This window comes from Thalassophryne amazonica, chromosome 15 (genome assembly GCF_902500255.1).
Source record: "Thalassophryne amazonica chromosome 15, fThaAma1.1, whole genome shotgun sequence".
Classification (NCBI taxonomy): domain Eukaryota; kingdom Metazoa; phylum Chordata; class Actinopteri; order Batrachoidiformes; family Batrachoididae; genus Thalassophryne; species Thalassophryne amazonica.
The window spans coordinates 45,646,314-45,662,464 of record NC_047117.1 but is presented as its reverse complement, the minus strand read 5'-3'; the positions used below and the strand labels follow the sequence as shown (position 1 = coordinate 45,662,464).

The 16,151-nt window shown below is 42.5% G+C and overlaps 1 protein-coding gene across 1 annotated transcript in view; it reads left to right on the top strand.

Moving 5' to 3' along the window:
• The window catches only part of LOC117525713 (CREB-binding protein-like), a 138,689-nt gene that overhangs the window by 51,507 nt on the left and 71,031 nt on the right, over positions 1 to 16,151 (top strand). The window contains exons 8-9 of the mRNA XM_034187642.1: positions 14,685 to 14,762; positions 14,846 to 14,913. Coding sequence (XP_034043533.1) covers positions 14,685 to 14,762; positions 14,846 to 14,913 — 146 coding nt within the window. The remainder of the gene's footprint in view (positions 1 to 14,684; positions 14,763 to 14,845; positions 14,914 to 16,151) is intronic.

Here is a 16,151-nt window from a genome sequence, read left to right as displayed (position 1 = left end):
AGGAATAAAGAAGGAATCATATCCTTAAACCTAGTTACAGCGCTTTCTGAAAGACTTCTAGTGTAATGAAACTTATTCCCCACTGCTGGGTAGTCCATCAGAGTAAATGTTATTAAGAAATGATCAGACAGAAGGGAGTTTTCAGGGAATACTGTTAAGTCTTCTATTTCCATACCATAAGTCAGAACAAGATCTAAGATATGATTAAAGTGGTGGGTGAACTCGTTTACTTTTTGAGCAAAGCCAATAGAGTCTAATAATAGATTAAATGCAGTGTTGAGGCTGTCATTCTCAGCATCTGTGTGGATGTTAAAATCGCCCACTATAATTATCTTATCTGAGCTAAGCACTAAGTCAGACAAAAGGTCTGAAAATTCACAGAGAAACTCACAGTAACGACCAGGTGGACGATAGATAATAACAAATAAAACTGGTTTTTGGGACTTCCAATTTGGATGGACAAGACTAAGAGTCAAGCTTTCAAATGAATTAAAGCTCTGTCTGGGTTTTTGATTAATTAATAAGCTGGAATGGAAGATTGCTGCTAATCCTCCGCCCCGGCCCGTGCTACGAGCATTCTGACAGTTAGTGTGACTCGGGGGTGTTGACTCATTTAAACTAACATATTCATCCTGCTGTAACCAGGTTTCTGTAAGGCAGAATAAATCAATATGTTGATCAATTATTATATTATTTACCAACAGGGACTTAGAAGAGAGAGACCTAATGTTTAATAGACCACATTTAACTGTTTTAGTCTGTGGTGCAGTTGAAGGTGCTATATTATTTTTTCTTTTTGAATTTTTATGCTTAAATAGATTTTTGCTGGTTATTGGTAGTCTGGGAGCAGGCACCGTCTCTACGGGGATGGGGTAATGAGGGGATGGCAGGGGGAGAGAAGCTGCAGAGAGGTGTGTAAGACTACAACTCTGCTTCCTGGTCCCAACCCTGGATAGTCACGGTTTGGAGGATTTAAGAAAATTGGCCAGATTTCTAGAAATGAGAGCTGCTCCATCCAAAGTGGGATGGATGCCGTCTCTCCTAACAAGACCAGGTTTTCCCCAGAAGCTTTGCCAATTATCTATGAAGCCCACCTCATTTTTTGGACACCACTCAGACAGCCAGCAATTCAAGGAGAACATGCGGCTAAACATGTCACTCCCGGTCTGATTGGGGAGGGGCCCAGAGAAAACTACAGAGTCTGACATTGTTTTTGCAAAGTTACACACCGATTTAATGTTAATTTTAGTGACCTCCGATTGACGTAACCGGGTGTCATTACTGCCGACGTGAATTACAATCTTACCAAATTTACGCTTAGCCTTAGCCAGCAGTTTCAAATTTCCTTCAATGTCGCCTGCTCTGGCCCCCGGAAGACAATTGACTATGGTTGCTGGTGTCGCTAACTTCACATTTCGCAAAACAGAGTCGCCAATAACCAGAGTTTGATCCTCGGCGGGTGTGTCGTCGAGTGGGGAAAAACGGTTAGAGATGTGAACGGGTTGGCGGTGTACACGGGGCTTCTGTTTAGAACTACGCTTCCTCCTCACAGTCACCCATTCGGCCTGCTTTCGCGGCTGCTCGGGATCTGCCAGGGGGTAACTAACGGCGTCTAAGCTACCTTGGTCCGCACCGACTACAGGGGCCTGGCTAGCTGTAGAATTTTCCACGGTGCGGAGCCGAGTCTCCAATTCGCCCAGCCTGGCCTCCAAAGCTACGAATAAGCTACACTTATTACAAGTACCATTACTGCTAAAGGAGGCCGAGGAATAACTAAACATTTCACACCCAGAGCAGAAAAGTGCGGGAGAGACAGGAGAAGCCGCCATGCTAAATCGGCTAAGAGCTAGTAGCTACGCTAAGCTAGCGGATTCCTAAAAACACGCAAAGTGAATGTGTAAATAATTTAGAGGTGATTCAGCAGAAGGAGTGCTTTAGTTAAGGCACGTCAAGATTACACTGGGAAACAAATCGTAATCTAGATAACTAGATCAATCTAACTGCGCAGATTAAACAGCTAACAGATACAGAAAAACACAGCTGTGCTCCGGAACAGGAAGTGATACAATACCGCAGTGAGAGCCAACCACCAGCAAATAGCCAGACTTTCAAAAACAATAAATAAAATGGCCCCACTAAGATAGAAAACACCCATCACTCCTTATGATTCAGTATATAAAGGACAAAAATAAATAAATAAAATAAAATAAAAAATTCAACACCCGCAACTCAGCATTTAGAGCATAAATTCAAATAGGAATCACTGGAATACCAGTGTCTGACATTTGCATTAACATGCTGAATGTCCATCATACATCTTTAGTGGCCTAAACAGTTCTTCAGCTGTTTAATACATAAACATCCTCAATAATATTTCCAGTCCAGAAGAGGTAAAAGATTAGAAACGCAAAATACCTGTTGCGTGTGGAATGTAATTTTAAACTGTGAGAAAAAGAAAACGCATGCAGTAATAAACCCAAAAATGTTTTGCTTTGCTCCAGCACTGAACCATATGAACCTGAGTATAATTGTTTAAAAACGAAATCGGAATGACTCACGTAACAGTTCATTTAAGTGGAACCGTAAGCGGCACCATCCTGTCCGTCTCCGCAGTATTTTTATCAGGCTCTCTTAGAGATAAAGTCCATCACCTCTTCAGGAGAGGTGAAGGTGTGTCGGATGTTGTCCGCCACCACTCTCAGCACGGCCGGGTACAACATAGAGTAACGAAGCCCTTTCTCTTGAAGCTGTCTCTGCGCTCTGTCAGATTTTTTGCGCTTCTGTATGACATCTTGGGAGAGATCCTGAAAGAAAGAAATCCTCTTTCCTCGCCATTCCACTCGCTCCTTCTCCTGAGCTGCGCGCAGCACCGTCTCTCTGGCTCCGAACTTCAGGAAACGTACCAGAACATGCCGGGCCCGGTTGCCCCGCTGACCTGCTCTGTGGGCGCGCTCAATTTCGAACTCCGGGCCCATTTCAATATCCAGAACTTCCGCCAGGAGCTTCTGCACAAACTTATGCACGTCTCGCTCTTCGGCGCCCTCCTCTATTCCAACTACACGGATATTATTGCGGCGGCCGGCATCCTCGAGGTACATTACTTTCTCCTGCAACTGGGCGATGGTTTTGGTCGCCATGGCATCCAGGTTCTGACTCTGATCTTCCAGATCTGATATTCGAGTCTCAGCTTCAGTCATCCGAGCTCCCAGGTTATCCACCGCTGCCTGAACTGCATCCATACCGGACTTTAATCCGCTCATATCGGAAGCGATATTCTGTAGCAGCATTTTAATGGTTGTTATCTCGGTTGTGGTGTCCGTCTGTAATGGTTTTGGAGTAGCGGCCATGTTGTCCTCCGTGCTTCCCTCCGTCTGTCGTGCAAGGCTCCTTAAACTGTACTGCGTAAGAGTTTTCTGGACTTGTTGCATACTAAAACAAAGTTATGCGCCCCCCGGCAAATATTTCAAGTGTTTAGGTCCTATCTCTCGGAACTTTAAGGGGGAGGAAGGAGAGCGGCTCCGCAGCACTTAAACTACGCGGCCATGTCGGACTCCCGCTCCACCGGAAGTCCGGAGACGTGTCATTTTTATACTTATTTTTATCACTTTGTTTTCTCTCATTACTGCAACATACTTGATTTATATCTTGGGGTGTTTTTTTTTTTTATAAAATTTTAAGGTTAAATAAGTGCTATAAATTCTGAAAGTACAATTACAAACAAATATTTTGTTATAGTTAAATAATTTGCAACTAAAGGATGCATGGTGCATCTGGAAAGTATTCACAGCGCTCACGTTCTTCCACATTTTATGTTACAGCCTTATTCCGAAATGGACAAAAAAAAATTTTTCCCTCAAAATTCTACACACAATACCCCATAATGACTATGTGGATGTTTTTTTGAGATTTTTGCAAATTTATTAATAATAATTTATTATTATTTAAAAAACATGTACACAAGTATCCACAGCCTGTTTCTACAGCTTAATTGGGCTCCACCTGTGTTAAATTCAGTTGATTGGACATGATTTGGAAAGACACACACAAACCTGTCTCACAGTTGGCAGGACATGTCAGAGCACAGATTCAAGCTTCTCTACTATGGAAACAACCTGGACAACTGAGAGCCTTCACAGAAACATTGCGACCATATGCAACTGCGGTCCTATGAATTCCGGCTTATCGCTAGAGGGCTGTGCTTAGTACCTGGATTATTTCATGCGTGCATGTGCACAGGTAGTCTTATACCAACAAAGTCACTTTAGTGGCGGTGACCTGGGAGATGTCAGCCAACAGTATATGAGAGCACGTCACCTGGCATTTATTTCTTTGGGAGTCTCACCTAGACAACCAACTCTGGCAGCCATCTGGAATTTATATAACCATAGTTACATATGTAACTCCAGTTTTATTTCATTCCTCCTGACTGCCAGAGGGTGGTGCTTACAACCTGGATGACTTCATACCAACAAGGTCACAAGGAATCTGCACTTGATGTTCGATTTACAGGGTGAAAAGCAGCCACATTAACTGTAGACGCGGGCAAAAGTACAGGAGATGGCTCACGTTGCTGTGGCTCAGATGTCAGTCAGTGGAACACCCCTCAGGGCAGCCCAGGAAGTGGTTTTCCCCCGGGTTGAATGACCTCACCGGAGGGGGTTGACTGTCGCTGTTCCCGTAAGTTTGCTATATAGTGTTAACAATCCACTGCGACCTTGGACAAGGCACAGCCCTTTCTGTGCCCCCCATATCAGGCAGTATCAGTTCTGTGGAACTCAGCTGTCAATTAAATGTAATGTCTAAGTGCATGAACAGGGTACAACAGACTAAAATTATTCTCCTCACTAGATTGTGGAGCAAAGACAATCTGTACATTCTGCATAACTGCTTGATCACAAGAGTTCAGCATGGAGTCTGGCCCTTCCGGGGCCACACATACAGCTGAAGATGTTCTGGGTGAGTATGCCAAATGTTCCCCTCCAACTGACAAAATCAATCAATCAATTTTATTTATATAGCGCCAAATCACAACAAACAGGTGCCCCAAGGCGCTTTATATTGTAAGGCAAGGCCATACAATAATTACGTAAAAACCCCAACGGTCAAAACGACCCCCTGTGAGCAAGCACTTAGCGACAGTGGGAAGGAAAAACTCCCTTTTAACAGGAAGAAACCTCCAGCAGAACCAGGCTCAGGGAGGGGCAGTCCTCTGCTGGGACTGGTTGGGGCTGAGGGAGAGAACCAGGAAAAAGACATGCTGTGGAGGGGAGCAGAGATCAATCACTAATGATTAAATGCAGAGTGGTGCATACAGAGCAAAAAGAGAAAGAAACACTCAGTGCATCATGGGAACCCCCCAGCAGTCTAAGTCTATAGCAGCATAACTAAGGGATGGTTCAGGGTCACCTGATCCAGCCCTAACTATAAGCTTTAGCAAAAAGGAAAGTTTTAAGCCTAATCTTAAAAGTAGAGAGGGTGTCTGTCTCCCTGATCTGAATTGGGAGCTGGTTCCACAGGAGAGGAGCCTGAAAGCTGAAGGCTCTGCCTCCCATTCTACTCTTAAAAACCCTAGGAACTAGAACTAAGCCTGCAGTCTGAGAGCGAAGCGCTCTATTGGGGTGATATGGTACTATGAGGTCTCTAAGATAAGATGGGACCTGATTATTCAAAACCTTATAAGTAAGAAGAAGAACTTTAAATTCTATTCTAGAATTAACAGGAAGCCAATGAAGAGAGGCCAATATGGGTGAGATATGCTCTCTCCTTCTAGTCCCCGTTAGTACTCTAGCTGCAGCATTTAGAATTAACTGAAGGCTTTTCAGGGAACTTTTAGGACAACCTGATAATAATGAATTACAATAGTCCAGCCTAGAGGAAATAAATGCATGAATTAGTTTTTCAGCATCACTCTGAGACAAGACCTTTCTAATTTTAGAGATATTGCGTAAATGCAAAAAAGCAGTCCTACATATTTAATATGCGCATTGAATGACATATCCTGATCAAAAATGACTCCAAGATTTCTCACAGTATTACTAGAGGTCAGGGTAATGCCATCCAGAGTAAGGATCTGGTTAGACACCATGTTTCTAAGATTTGTGGGGCCAAGTACAATAACAATAACAGTTTTATCTGAGTTTAAAAGCAGGAAATTAGAGGTCATCCATGTCTTTGTCTGTAAGACAATCCTGCAGTTTAGCTAATTGGTGTGTGTCCTCTGGCTTCATGGATAGATAAAGCTGGGTATCATCTGCGTAACAATGAAAATTTAAGCAATGCTTTCTAATAATACTGCCTAAGGGAAGCATGTATAAAGTGAATAAAATTGGTCCTAGCACAGAACCTTGTGGAACTCCATAATTAACCTTAGTCTGTGAAGAAGATTCCCCATTTACATGAACAAATTGTAATCTATTAGATAAATATGATTCAAACCACCGCAGTGCCTTTAATACCTATGGCATGCTCTAATCTCTGTAATAAAATTTTATGGTCAGCAGTATCAAAAGCAGCACTGAGGTCTAACAGAACAAGCACAGAGATGAGTCCACTGTCTGAGGCCATAAGATCATTTGTAACCTTCACTAATGCTGTTTCTGTACTATGATGAATTCTAAAACCTGACTGAAACTCTTCAAATAGACCATTCCTCTGCAGATGATCAGTTAGCTGTTTTACAACTACCCTTTCAAGAATTTTTGAGAGAGAAAAGGAAGGTTGGAGATTGGCCTATAATTAGCTAAGATAGCTGGGTCAAGTGATGGCTTTTTAAGTAATGGTTTAATTACTGCCACCTTAAAAGCCTGTGGTACATAGCCAACTAATAAAGATAGATTGATCATATTTAAGATCGAAGCATTAAATAATGGTAGGGCTTCCTTGAGCAGCCTGGTAGGAATGGGGTCTAATAGACATGTTAATGGTTTGGATGAAGTAACTAATGAAAATAACTCCGACAGAACAATCGGAGAGAGAGTCTAACCAAATACCGGCATCACTGAAAGCAGCCAAAGATAACGATACGTCTTTGGGATGGTTATGAGTAATTTTTTCTCTAATAGTTAAAATTTTATTAGCAAAGGAAGTCATGAAGTCATTACTAGTTAAAGTTAAAGGAATACTCGGCTCAGTAGAGCTCTGACTCTTTGTCAGCCTGGCTACAGTGCTGAAAAGAAACCTGGGATTGTTCTTATTTTCTTCTATTAGTGATGAGTAGTAAGATGTCCTAGCTTTACGGAGGGCTTTTTTATAGAGCAACAGACTCTTTTTCCAGGCTAAGTGAAGATCTTCTTAATTAGTGAGACGCCATTTCCTCTCCAACTTACGGGTTATCTGCTTTAAGCTGCGAGTTTGAGTTATACCACGGAGTCAGGCACTTCTGATTTAAAGCTCTCTTTATCAGAGGAGCTACAGCATCCAAAGTTGTCTTCAATGAGGATGTAAAACTATTGACGAGATACTCTATCTCACTTACAGAGTTTAGGTAGCTACTCTGCACTGTGTTGGTATATTGCATTAGAGAACATAAAGAAGGAATCATATCCTTAAACCTAGTTACAGCGCTTTCTGAAAGACTTCTACTGTAATGAAACTTATTCCCCACTGCTGGGTAGTCCATCAGAGTAAAGTAAATGTTATTAAGAAATGATCAGACAGAAGGGAGTTTTCAGGAAATACTGTTAAGTCTTCAATTTCCATACCATAAGTCAGAACAAGATCTAAGATATGATTAAAGTGGTGGGTGGACTCATTTACATTTTGAGCAAAGCCAATTGAGTCTAATAATAGATTAAATGCAGTGTTGAGGCTGTCATTCTGTGTGGATGTTAAAATCGCCCACTATAATTATCTTATCTGAGCTAAGCACTAAGTCAGACAAAAGGTCTGAAAATTCACAGAGAAACTCACAGTAACGACCAGGTGGACGATAGATAATAACAAATAAAACTGGTTTTTGGGACTTCCAATTTGGATGGACAAGACTAAGAGTCAAGCTTTCAAATGAATTAAAGCTCTGTCTGGGTTTTTGATTAATTAATAAGCTGGAATGGAAGATTGCTGCTAATCCTCCGCCTCGGCCCGTGCTACGAGCATTCTGGCAGTTAGTGTGACTCGGGGGTGTTGATTCATTTAAACTAACATATTCATCCTGCTGTAACCAGGTTTCTGTAAGGCAGAATAAATCAATATGTTGATCAATTATTATATCATTTACTAACAGGGACTTAGAAGAGAGAGACCTAATGTTTAATAGACCACATTTAACTGTTTTAACAAGGAAGGGACAAAAGGTCCCTCTTCTGAGGGAGAGGCCACAGCTCTCCGCTGAGGGGCATCAGAATCATGGGGAATCACGTCCTGCCTGACCAGTACGGGGCTACCAGCAACACTGCTATCAGTCATTCATATTCTGTGTAGTGTCGGCATGATCAACAGAAGAGGTGGAAATGCATACACTAGATGGGCCGGCAAAGAGTGAGCCAGAGTGTCTTGGCTCAGTGGACTGTTTGGTTCTGAGCGAGAGAACCACAGGCAACAGTATGTTGTGGTGTTCAAGACAAACGTGTTGACTTCCGCCTTGCCAAACCTTTCCCAGATCACTAGAACCACATCTGGGTTGAGTTGCCACTCACCCGATGCACGTTTGTCGTGACAAGAAATCTGCAGCATCGTTCTGCATGCCCTGCATATGTACAGCTCTGAGACTCTGCAAGTGAGGCAAAGCCCACTGGAGAAGTTTCTGGGCTTCTCTCAGGTAATGAACAGACCTGATACCTCCCCAATGGCTGTTTGAGGTAACTGGAGTGTAAACATAAGTTCTCCACTGTGAGATCAATAAAGTATATCTCATCTCATGGTTTATATGGTAGACTGTTGATTTGTTGTCTGACAGAGCAAGCACATTCCACTCTAGGGCAGGGGAGAAATGCCTCAGAGCTAGGTGGACAGACTACAGCTTTAGCACATTGATGTGCTGGAGTCTTTCCCCAGGTTTCCAGACTTCCCTGACCAGTCTGTGGTTCCAGACTGCACCCCAGCCCGGAAGTGAGGCATCTGTTCAAATGACTTCCCGACATGAGGACAGAGGCGCCAGAGGAACACCACAAATTCCCACTCTGCTCCTCCAGCTGATTGGGAAACTGACTGTAGTGTTAGAAGTGATACATCTGGGACTCCTGTCTTTGTACCCCTGACAAATTTGGTTCTCTGAATTTCCTGACGGATGTTGGTCTTCAGGGCCTCAGTGGTCTGTGGGTTGTTGTAGTACACTCTGTACAAATTTTAAAAAAGTGGTAACATTTTATTGGCCCACCGTGTGTGTGTGTGTGTATAAATGAATTAACCTTGATTGCTTGGTCTGTACAAGATTATCAGACCTTGGTGGTGTTCGCATAGACCTCCCTAACTTTCCGTCCGTACTTGCACCTCGGTCTCATATTTTCCATCACAGACCTCGCACTCAATTGATACATCCTTTATTATTGCTCCTTGCAGTTTTTGTGTGAATGTCATGTTGAAAGGTTCTGTGAATTCAACATATGCTGCAAAAAGCTTCAAGAAAGTTTTGTGTTAAGAGTGTGTTATAGTAAATTTTGATAACCTTTTAGGCAATTTTACTGCAAGCAGATATCGGCTTCAAAATCTGATGGCCTCCAAACCTTGCTGATAATCTGCGTCGACCCTTAAAAATCCATATTGTCACACCAAAAATGCTTCATGCCACCTCATAAGTCTGATTTCGTGAGAATCATCAATTCATGTTGATAAATTTAATGAAAATTGTGATCCAGCATTACACAGAAAGCACATGGCTTTTCCATCCTCCCACAAAGGCGGGCTTGCATTGGCTAGTTTGCAAGTGCGTAACGACTGGAGGAACATTAACGTGAATGGAGTTGTTTGTACTGCTTGCTGCTTCAGCAGTTAAGCTTTCAGCATTCATACAAATGATGGCAGCTACCAACAGTAAAACATGTAAAAGCTGTGGGGATCAGTACATGTTTCGGCACTTGGTGCAAGTGAATGGATGGATAGATGGCTTTATTGTTGTTACACGCATTGCTTACAATGCAGTTACGAGTGCTGCTCCACTTGTGCATCAAAACACATTCATTGTAAATGCACTCTTTCACTTAACAGTACTTATACAACCCTAGTTTTGATGAAGTTGGGACAATGTGTGAAATGTAAATAAAAACAGAATACAATGATTTGCAAATCCTCTTCAACCTATATTCAACTGAATACACTACAAAGACAAGATATTTAATGTTCAAACTAATAGACTTTTTGCGCAACTATTTGCTCATTTTGAAATGGTTCCCTGCAACACATATCAAAAAAGCTGGGACAGCGGCAACAAAAGACTGGGAAAGTTGACGAATGCTCAAAGAACATCTGTTTGGAACATTCCACAGGTAAACAGGTTAATTGGAAACGGGTGTGTGTCATGATTGGAGATAAAAGGAGCATCCCCAAAAGGCTCTGCCGTTCACAAGCAAAAATGGGGCAAGGATCACCACTTTGTGAACATCTGTGTGGGGGGAAAAAATAGTCCAACAGTTTAAGAACAATGTTTCTCAACGTTCAGTTGCAAGGAATTTAAGGATTCCATCATCTGTAGTCCATAATATATTCAGAAGATTCAGAGAATCTGGAGAACTTTCTACATGTAAGTGGCAATGCCGAAAACCAACATTGAATGCCCGTGACCTTCGATCCCACAGGCGGCACTGCATTAAAAACCAACATTGTGTAAAGGATCTCACCGTGTGGGCTCAGGAACACTTCAGAAAACCACTGTCAGTTAACACAGTTTGTCGCTACATCTACAAGTGCAAGTTAAAACTCTACCATGCAAAGAAAGCCATACATCAACAACATCTAGAAACGCCACCGCCTTCTCTGGGCCCGAGCTCATTTTAAATGGACAGACGCAAAGTGGAAAAGTGTGCTGTGGTCTAATTTCAAATTGTTTGTGGAAATCATGGACGTCGTGTCCTCTGGACAAAAGAGGAAAAAGACCATCCAGATTGTTACCAGTGCAAAGTTCAAAAGCCAGCGTCTGTGATGGTATGGGGGTGTGTTAGTGCCCATGGCATGGGCAACTTACACATCTGTGATGGCACCATCAATGCTGAAACGTACATCCAGGTTTTGGAGCAACACATGCTGCCATCCAAGCAAGGTCTTTTTCAGGGACGTCCCTGCTTATTTCAGCAAGACAGTACCACTGTCCCAGCTTTTTTGAAATGGGTTGCAGGCATCATTTCAAAATGAGCAAATAGTTAACAATAAAGTTTATCAGTTTGAGCATTAAATATCTTGTCTTTGTGGTGGATTCAATTGAATACAGGTTGAAGAGGATTTGTAAATAATTGTATTCTGTTTTTATTTACATTTTACACAATGTCCCAACTTCACTGGAATTGGGGTTGTAAATAGTGCAGAAAAAGATGAATTAAAAATCAATAACGTTTTGCTATGAATGATGTTTGCCATGTTTATTGCACACTTAAGGATATACACTCTCGATTATGTTGCACATTTGGGGATGTGTTTCTCATCGAATTGTATTGGATATTTGGGGATGTATTGCACTTGTAGATGATTCCATGTCAGTGTAATGTGTTTACACTGACTTTAGCTGTTTTTGAGTCTGGAAGTCTGTTTTTGCATTCCTATAGCTCCTGTCTAATGGTAGGAGGTTAAACATCCAGTGTGTCCAGAAGGTACTGACAACACTTCATTTTGTCCATTTTATGTTAGACTTATTCCAAAAAATGGAGTAAACTCGTTTTTTTTTCCCCCACAAAATTCTGCTCGCAACATCCCATAATGACATGATTTTTTTTTTTTTTTTTTTGCAAATTTTATTAAACATAAAAACTAAGAAATCATGTGTGCATAAGTATTCACACCCTTTACTCAATATTTTTTTGGTGCAACTTTGGCAGCAATTACAGCCTCACATCTTCATGAATATGATGCCACAAACTTGGCGCACCTATCTTTGTGCAGTTTTGCTCATTCCTCTTTGCAGTGCCTCTCCAGTTCCAAAAGGTTAGATGGCGAGCGTTGGTCCACAGTCATTTTCATATCTCGCCAGAGATGTTCAGTCTGATTCAGGTCTGGGCTCTGGCTGGGCCACTCAAGGAGATTCAGATTTGTCCTGAAGCCACTCCTTTCATATCTTGGCTGTGTGCTTAGGGTCATTGTCCTGTTGAAAGATGACTGTCACTCTAGTCTGAGGTCAAGAGCTCTCAGGAGCAGGTTTTAAATCTCTGATGTCTCTGTACATTGCTGCATTCATCTTTCCCTCAATCCTGACTAGTCTCCTAGTTCCTGCTGCTAAAAAACATCCCCACAGCATGATGTTGCCACCACCATGCTTCACTGTAGGGATGGTGCCTCCAAACATGATGCCAGGCATTCACGCCAGAGAGTTGAATCTTTGCCCCATCAGACCAGAGAATTTTGTTTCTTATGGTCTGAGAGTCCTTCGGGTGCTTTTTGGCAAATTCCAGACGGGCTGCTTTTTGCTATGGAGTAGCTTCTGTCTGGCCACTCTGCAGCAGTCCACCAATCAGGCCTGAGATGGTTGTCCTTCTGGAAGGTTCTCCTCTCTCCTCAGAGGAATGCTGCAGCTCTGACAGAATGGTCATTGGGTTCTTCGTCACTTCCATGATGAAGACCTTTCTCCTGGATTGCCCAGTTTAGACGGGTGGCAAGCTCTAAGAGTCCTAGTGGATCTGAACTTCTTCCATTTACGTCTGATTGAGGCCGCTGTGCTCACTGGGACCGTCAAAGCAGCAGAAATGTTTCTGTACCCTTCCCCAGATTTGTGCCTACAGACAGTCCTGTCCCGGAGGTCTACAGACAATTCCTTTGACTTAATGCTTGGTTTGTGCTCTGACTTGCACTGTCAAAGGTGGGACCTTATATGTAGACAGGTGTGTGCCTTTCTAAATCATGTCCAGTCAACTGAATTTACCCCTGAAAGACTCCAATTAAGCTATTGAAATGTCTTAAGGATGATCAGTAGAAACAGGATGCACTTGAGCTCAGTATTGAGTTTCATGGCAAAGGTTGTGAATACTTATGTACGTGTGATTCATTTTGTTCGGTTTTCTCTTTTAAATAAGTTTTCAAAAATCTAAAAAAGCTTTTCACAGTCATAAGGTATTATTGTGTGTAGAGGTTTGAGGAAAAATGAATTTCATCCATTTTGGAATAAGGCTGTAACATAAAATGTGGAACAAGTGAAATGCTGTGAATACTTCCCGGATGCATTGTATGTACACTTCACACATAGAGGACAAGTGGGGTCGGGGAGATTTACTCCCATGATCAGTCTCCTTTCCCATTTGTGTTGGCTGGGAAGTTATATTGGTTGTATCCACAATCTTGATTTTTCAGTCATTACCAGGTACTGTAAATCGAGAGTCTTTCCTTCTGGCTCAGTTCTTTCTTCATCATGAAGAAAGAGCTGACCCAGATACGGCTTCTGCAGGGCAGCAAATGTAGCACCATTTCGTCAGTCTCGCACTCCAGCTTACCCCCCATTCATGAAAAGACCCCGACCCAGAGGAGACAGTCCACCCTATTCTGGCAGAGGACCATGATCTCAGATTTGGAGGTGCTAATTGTCATCCTGGTTGCTTCACACTCTGCCTCAAACCTGCACAGTGCACATCTGGTCATGAACTGAGGCCAACAGAACCACATTATGCCCCCCCCCCCCCCCCCCCCAAAAAAAAAATCAGCCAAAGCCACCAAACTACACACCCTCCAGTTCCTGCCTGTGCCTTGAAATCCTGTCCTTGAACATCACAAACTGGCATGCCCAACCAATATATATAATTTGTTTTTTTCATGCGATCGACTGGAACTCAGCTCACGATTGACCAGTTGATTGCATGGAAAAAAATAAAAAATCTGGACTCGGCGAGTGGATTTAGTGCAGCTATAACAGACTGATGCAGAAGGTGGCAGCAATGCACAATAAGAATTGTCTGCCGTTAAACGCCAAAGAAGACCAAATGCCACAGAAGAGCGTACTAATGCTAAAAAATTTGAAAACTTTTTTCAGAGTGGGAGGAGGATTATTTAATTTATTCGAATGCCAAATCCATCTGTCTTATGTGCAATGCAAATGTGGCTTTACAGAAGGAAGGGAACTTGGAACAGCTTTTCAAAATGAACCACAAACGTTCCAGCAAAATCACCTCTGCATGCCCGAAAAGTCTGCTAGCAGCAAAACAGTCTGTAAATATGTAAAGCACAAAAATCCGGTGCAACCAGGCAGGACTGACTTGTAGAAAAGAAAAGCACCTGGTGCAACAAAGAAGTAGGTGCGGAAAAGTTTATTAAGGTGCTGAAGACATAGAAAAAGACTAATGTTTCGATGTGCAAATAATGTCTTCATCAGAGTCCTGGGACTCTGATGAAGATGTGAATTGTCATTTTCTTTACTGTGTACTTTTCTGAGCCACCATGTTTGTTTTGTGGATTAAAGACCGGTAGCACAGTACAGGTTTTGTGAAATGGTGGGGGGGGGGGGTAAATAGACCTGAAAATGCACCTGAGACTTCATATTTTTCTGGGGGAGAACCCCCAGACCCCCAACCAGTGTTTGATGATGTGAGGAAAAAAATTTACATTTGTTGCTCTCTTGTCTTCAGGTTTGTTGACTGTAAGGATTGTGGGCGGAAGATGCACCAGATATGCGTCTTGCACTGTGAAGCCATTTGGGAATCTGGGTGAGTTGTCTCCTTTTCCACTGTGGGCATCATTAGTTTGGTAGACGTATTGATTACAAATAAAGTGTGATTTCTGTTTTTAGATTCATCTGTGACAACTGTTTGAAGAAGAGTGGAAAAACACGAGAGGAAAACAAGTTTTCTGCGAAACGTTAGTGATGTTCTTTATGTTTGTGACATAACGAGAGTTACGAATGTAACTACATTTCTATGAATTCCGGATGACCACCAGAGGGCGGTGCTTTAGCACCTGGATAACTACATGTGCGCAAGCACAGAGGTCGAGAATATATACAAAGTCACACCATTGGATGTGACCTGGGTGACGTCACTGGTTGTCTTTATATGCCAGACGCACCCAGCGCTCGCTTCTCTTCGGAATGAACTCGCAAGATTGAGTGACAAGCAACTCGGGCGGTCATCCGGAATTCATAGAACCGCAGTTACATTCGTAACTCTCGTTCTATTTCATTCCTCCTGACCGCCAGAGGGCAGTGCTTTAGCACCTGGATGACTTAATACCAACAAGGTCACGAAGAGTCACTCACCTCGCATCAGCAGTGGGGAGTGGAGGCAGACAACACCACCAAAGTCACCGCAGGAGAAGCAGCCACATTCAGTCTGTAATAGAGGGCGAAGGTACAGGACAAAGCCCACGTAGCAACAGCACAAATATCACTCAAAGGGACACCTCTCAGTGCAGCCCAGGAGGTGGACACCCCTCTGGTGGAATGGCACGTAACCTTAAGAGGCTGAAGACCTCTGGACTCATATACTTGCTCAAAATGTAAATGAGCCCACCCACCATTTTAACCGCACTTTAGATCTTGTTCTGACATATGGCATAGAAATTGAAGACTTAACAGTATTCCCTGAAAACCCCCTGTTGTCTGATCATTTCTTAATAACATTTACTTTATTGGACTACTCAGCAGGGGGGAATAAGTTTCATTACAGTAGAAGTCTTTCTGAAAGCGCTGTAGCTAGGTTTAAGGAAATGATTCCTTCTTTATGTTCTTCAATGCCATATACCAACACAGTGCAGAGTAGCTACCTAAACTCTGAGTGAGATAGATTATCTCGTCAGTAGTTTTACATCCTCATTGACCACAACTTTAGATGCTGTAGCTCCTCTGAAAAAGAGAGCCTTAAATCAGAAATGCTTGACTCCGTGGTATAACCCACAAACTCGCAGCTTACAGCAGATAACCTGTAAGCTGGAGAGGAAATGGCGTCTCATTAATTTAGAAGATCTTCATTTAGCCTGGAAAAAGAGTCTGTTGCTCTATTAAAAAGCCCTCCATAAAGCTAGGACATCTTACTATTCATTACTAATTGAAGAAAATAAGAACAACCCCAGGTTTCTTTTCAGAACTGTAGCCAGGCTGA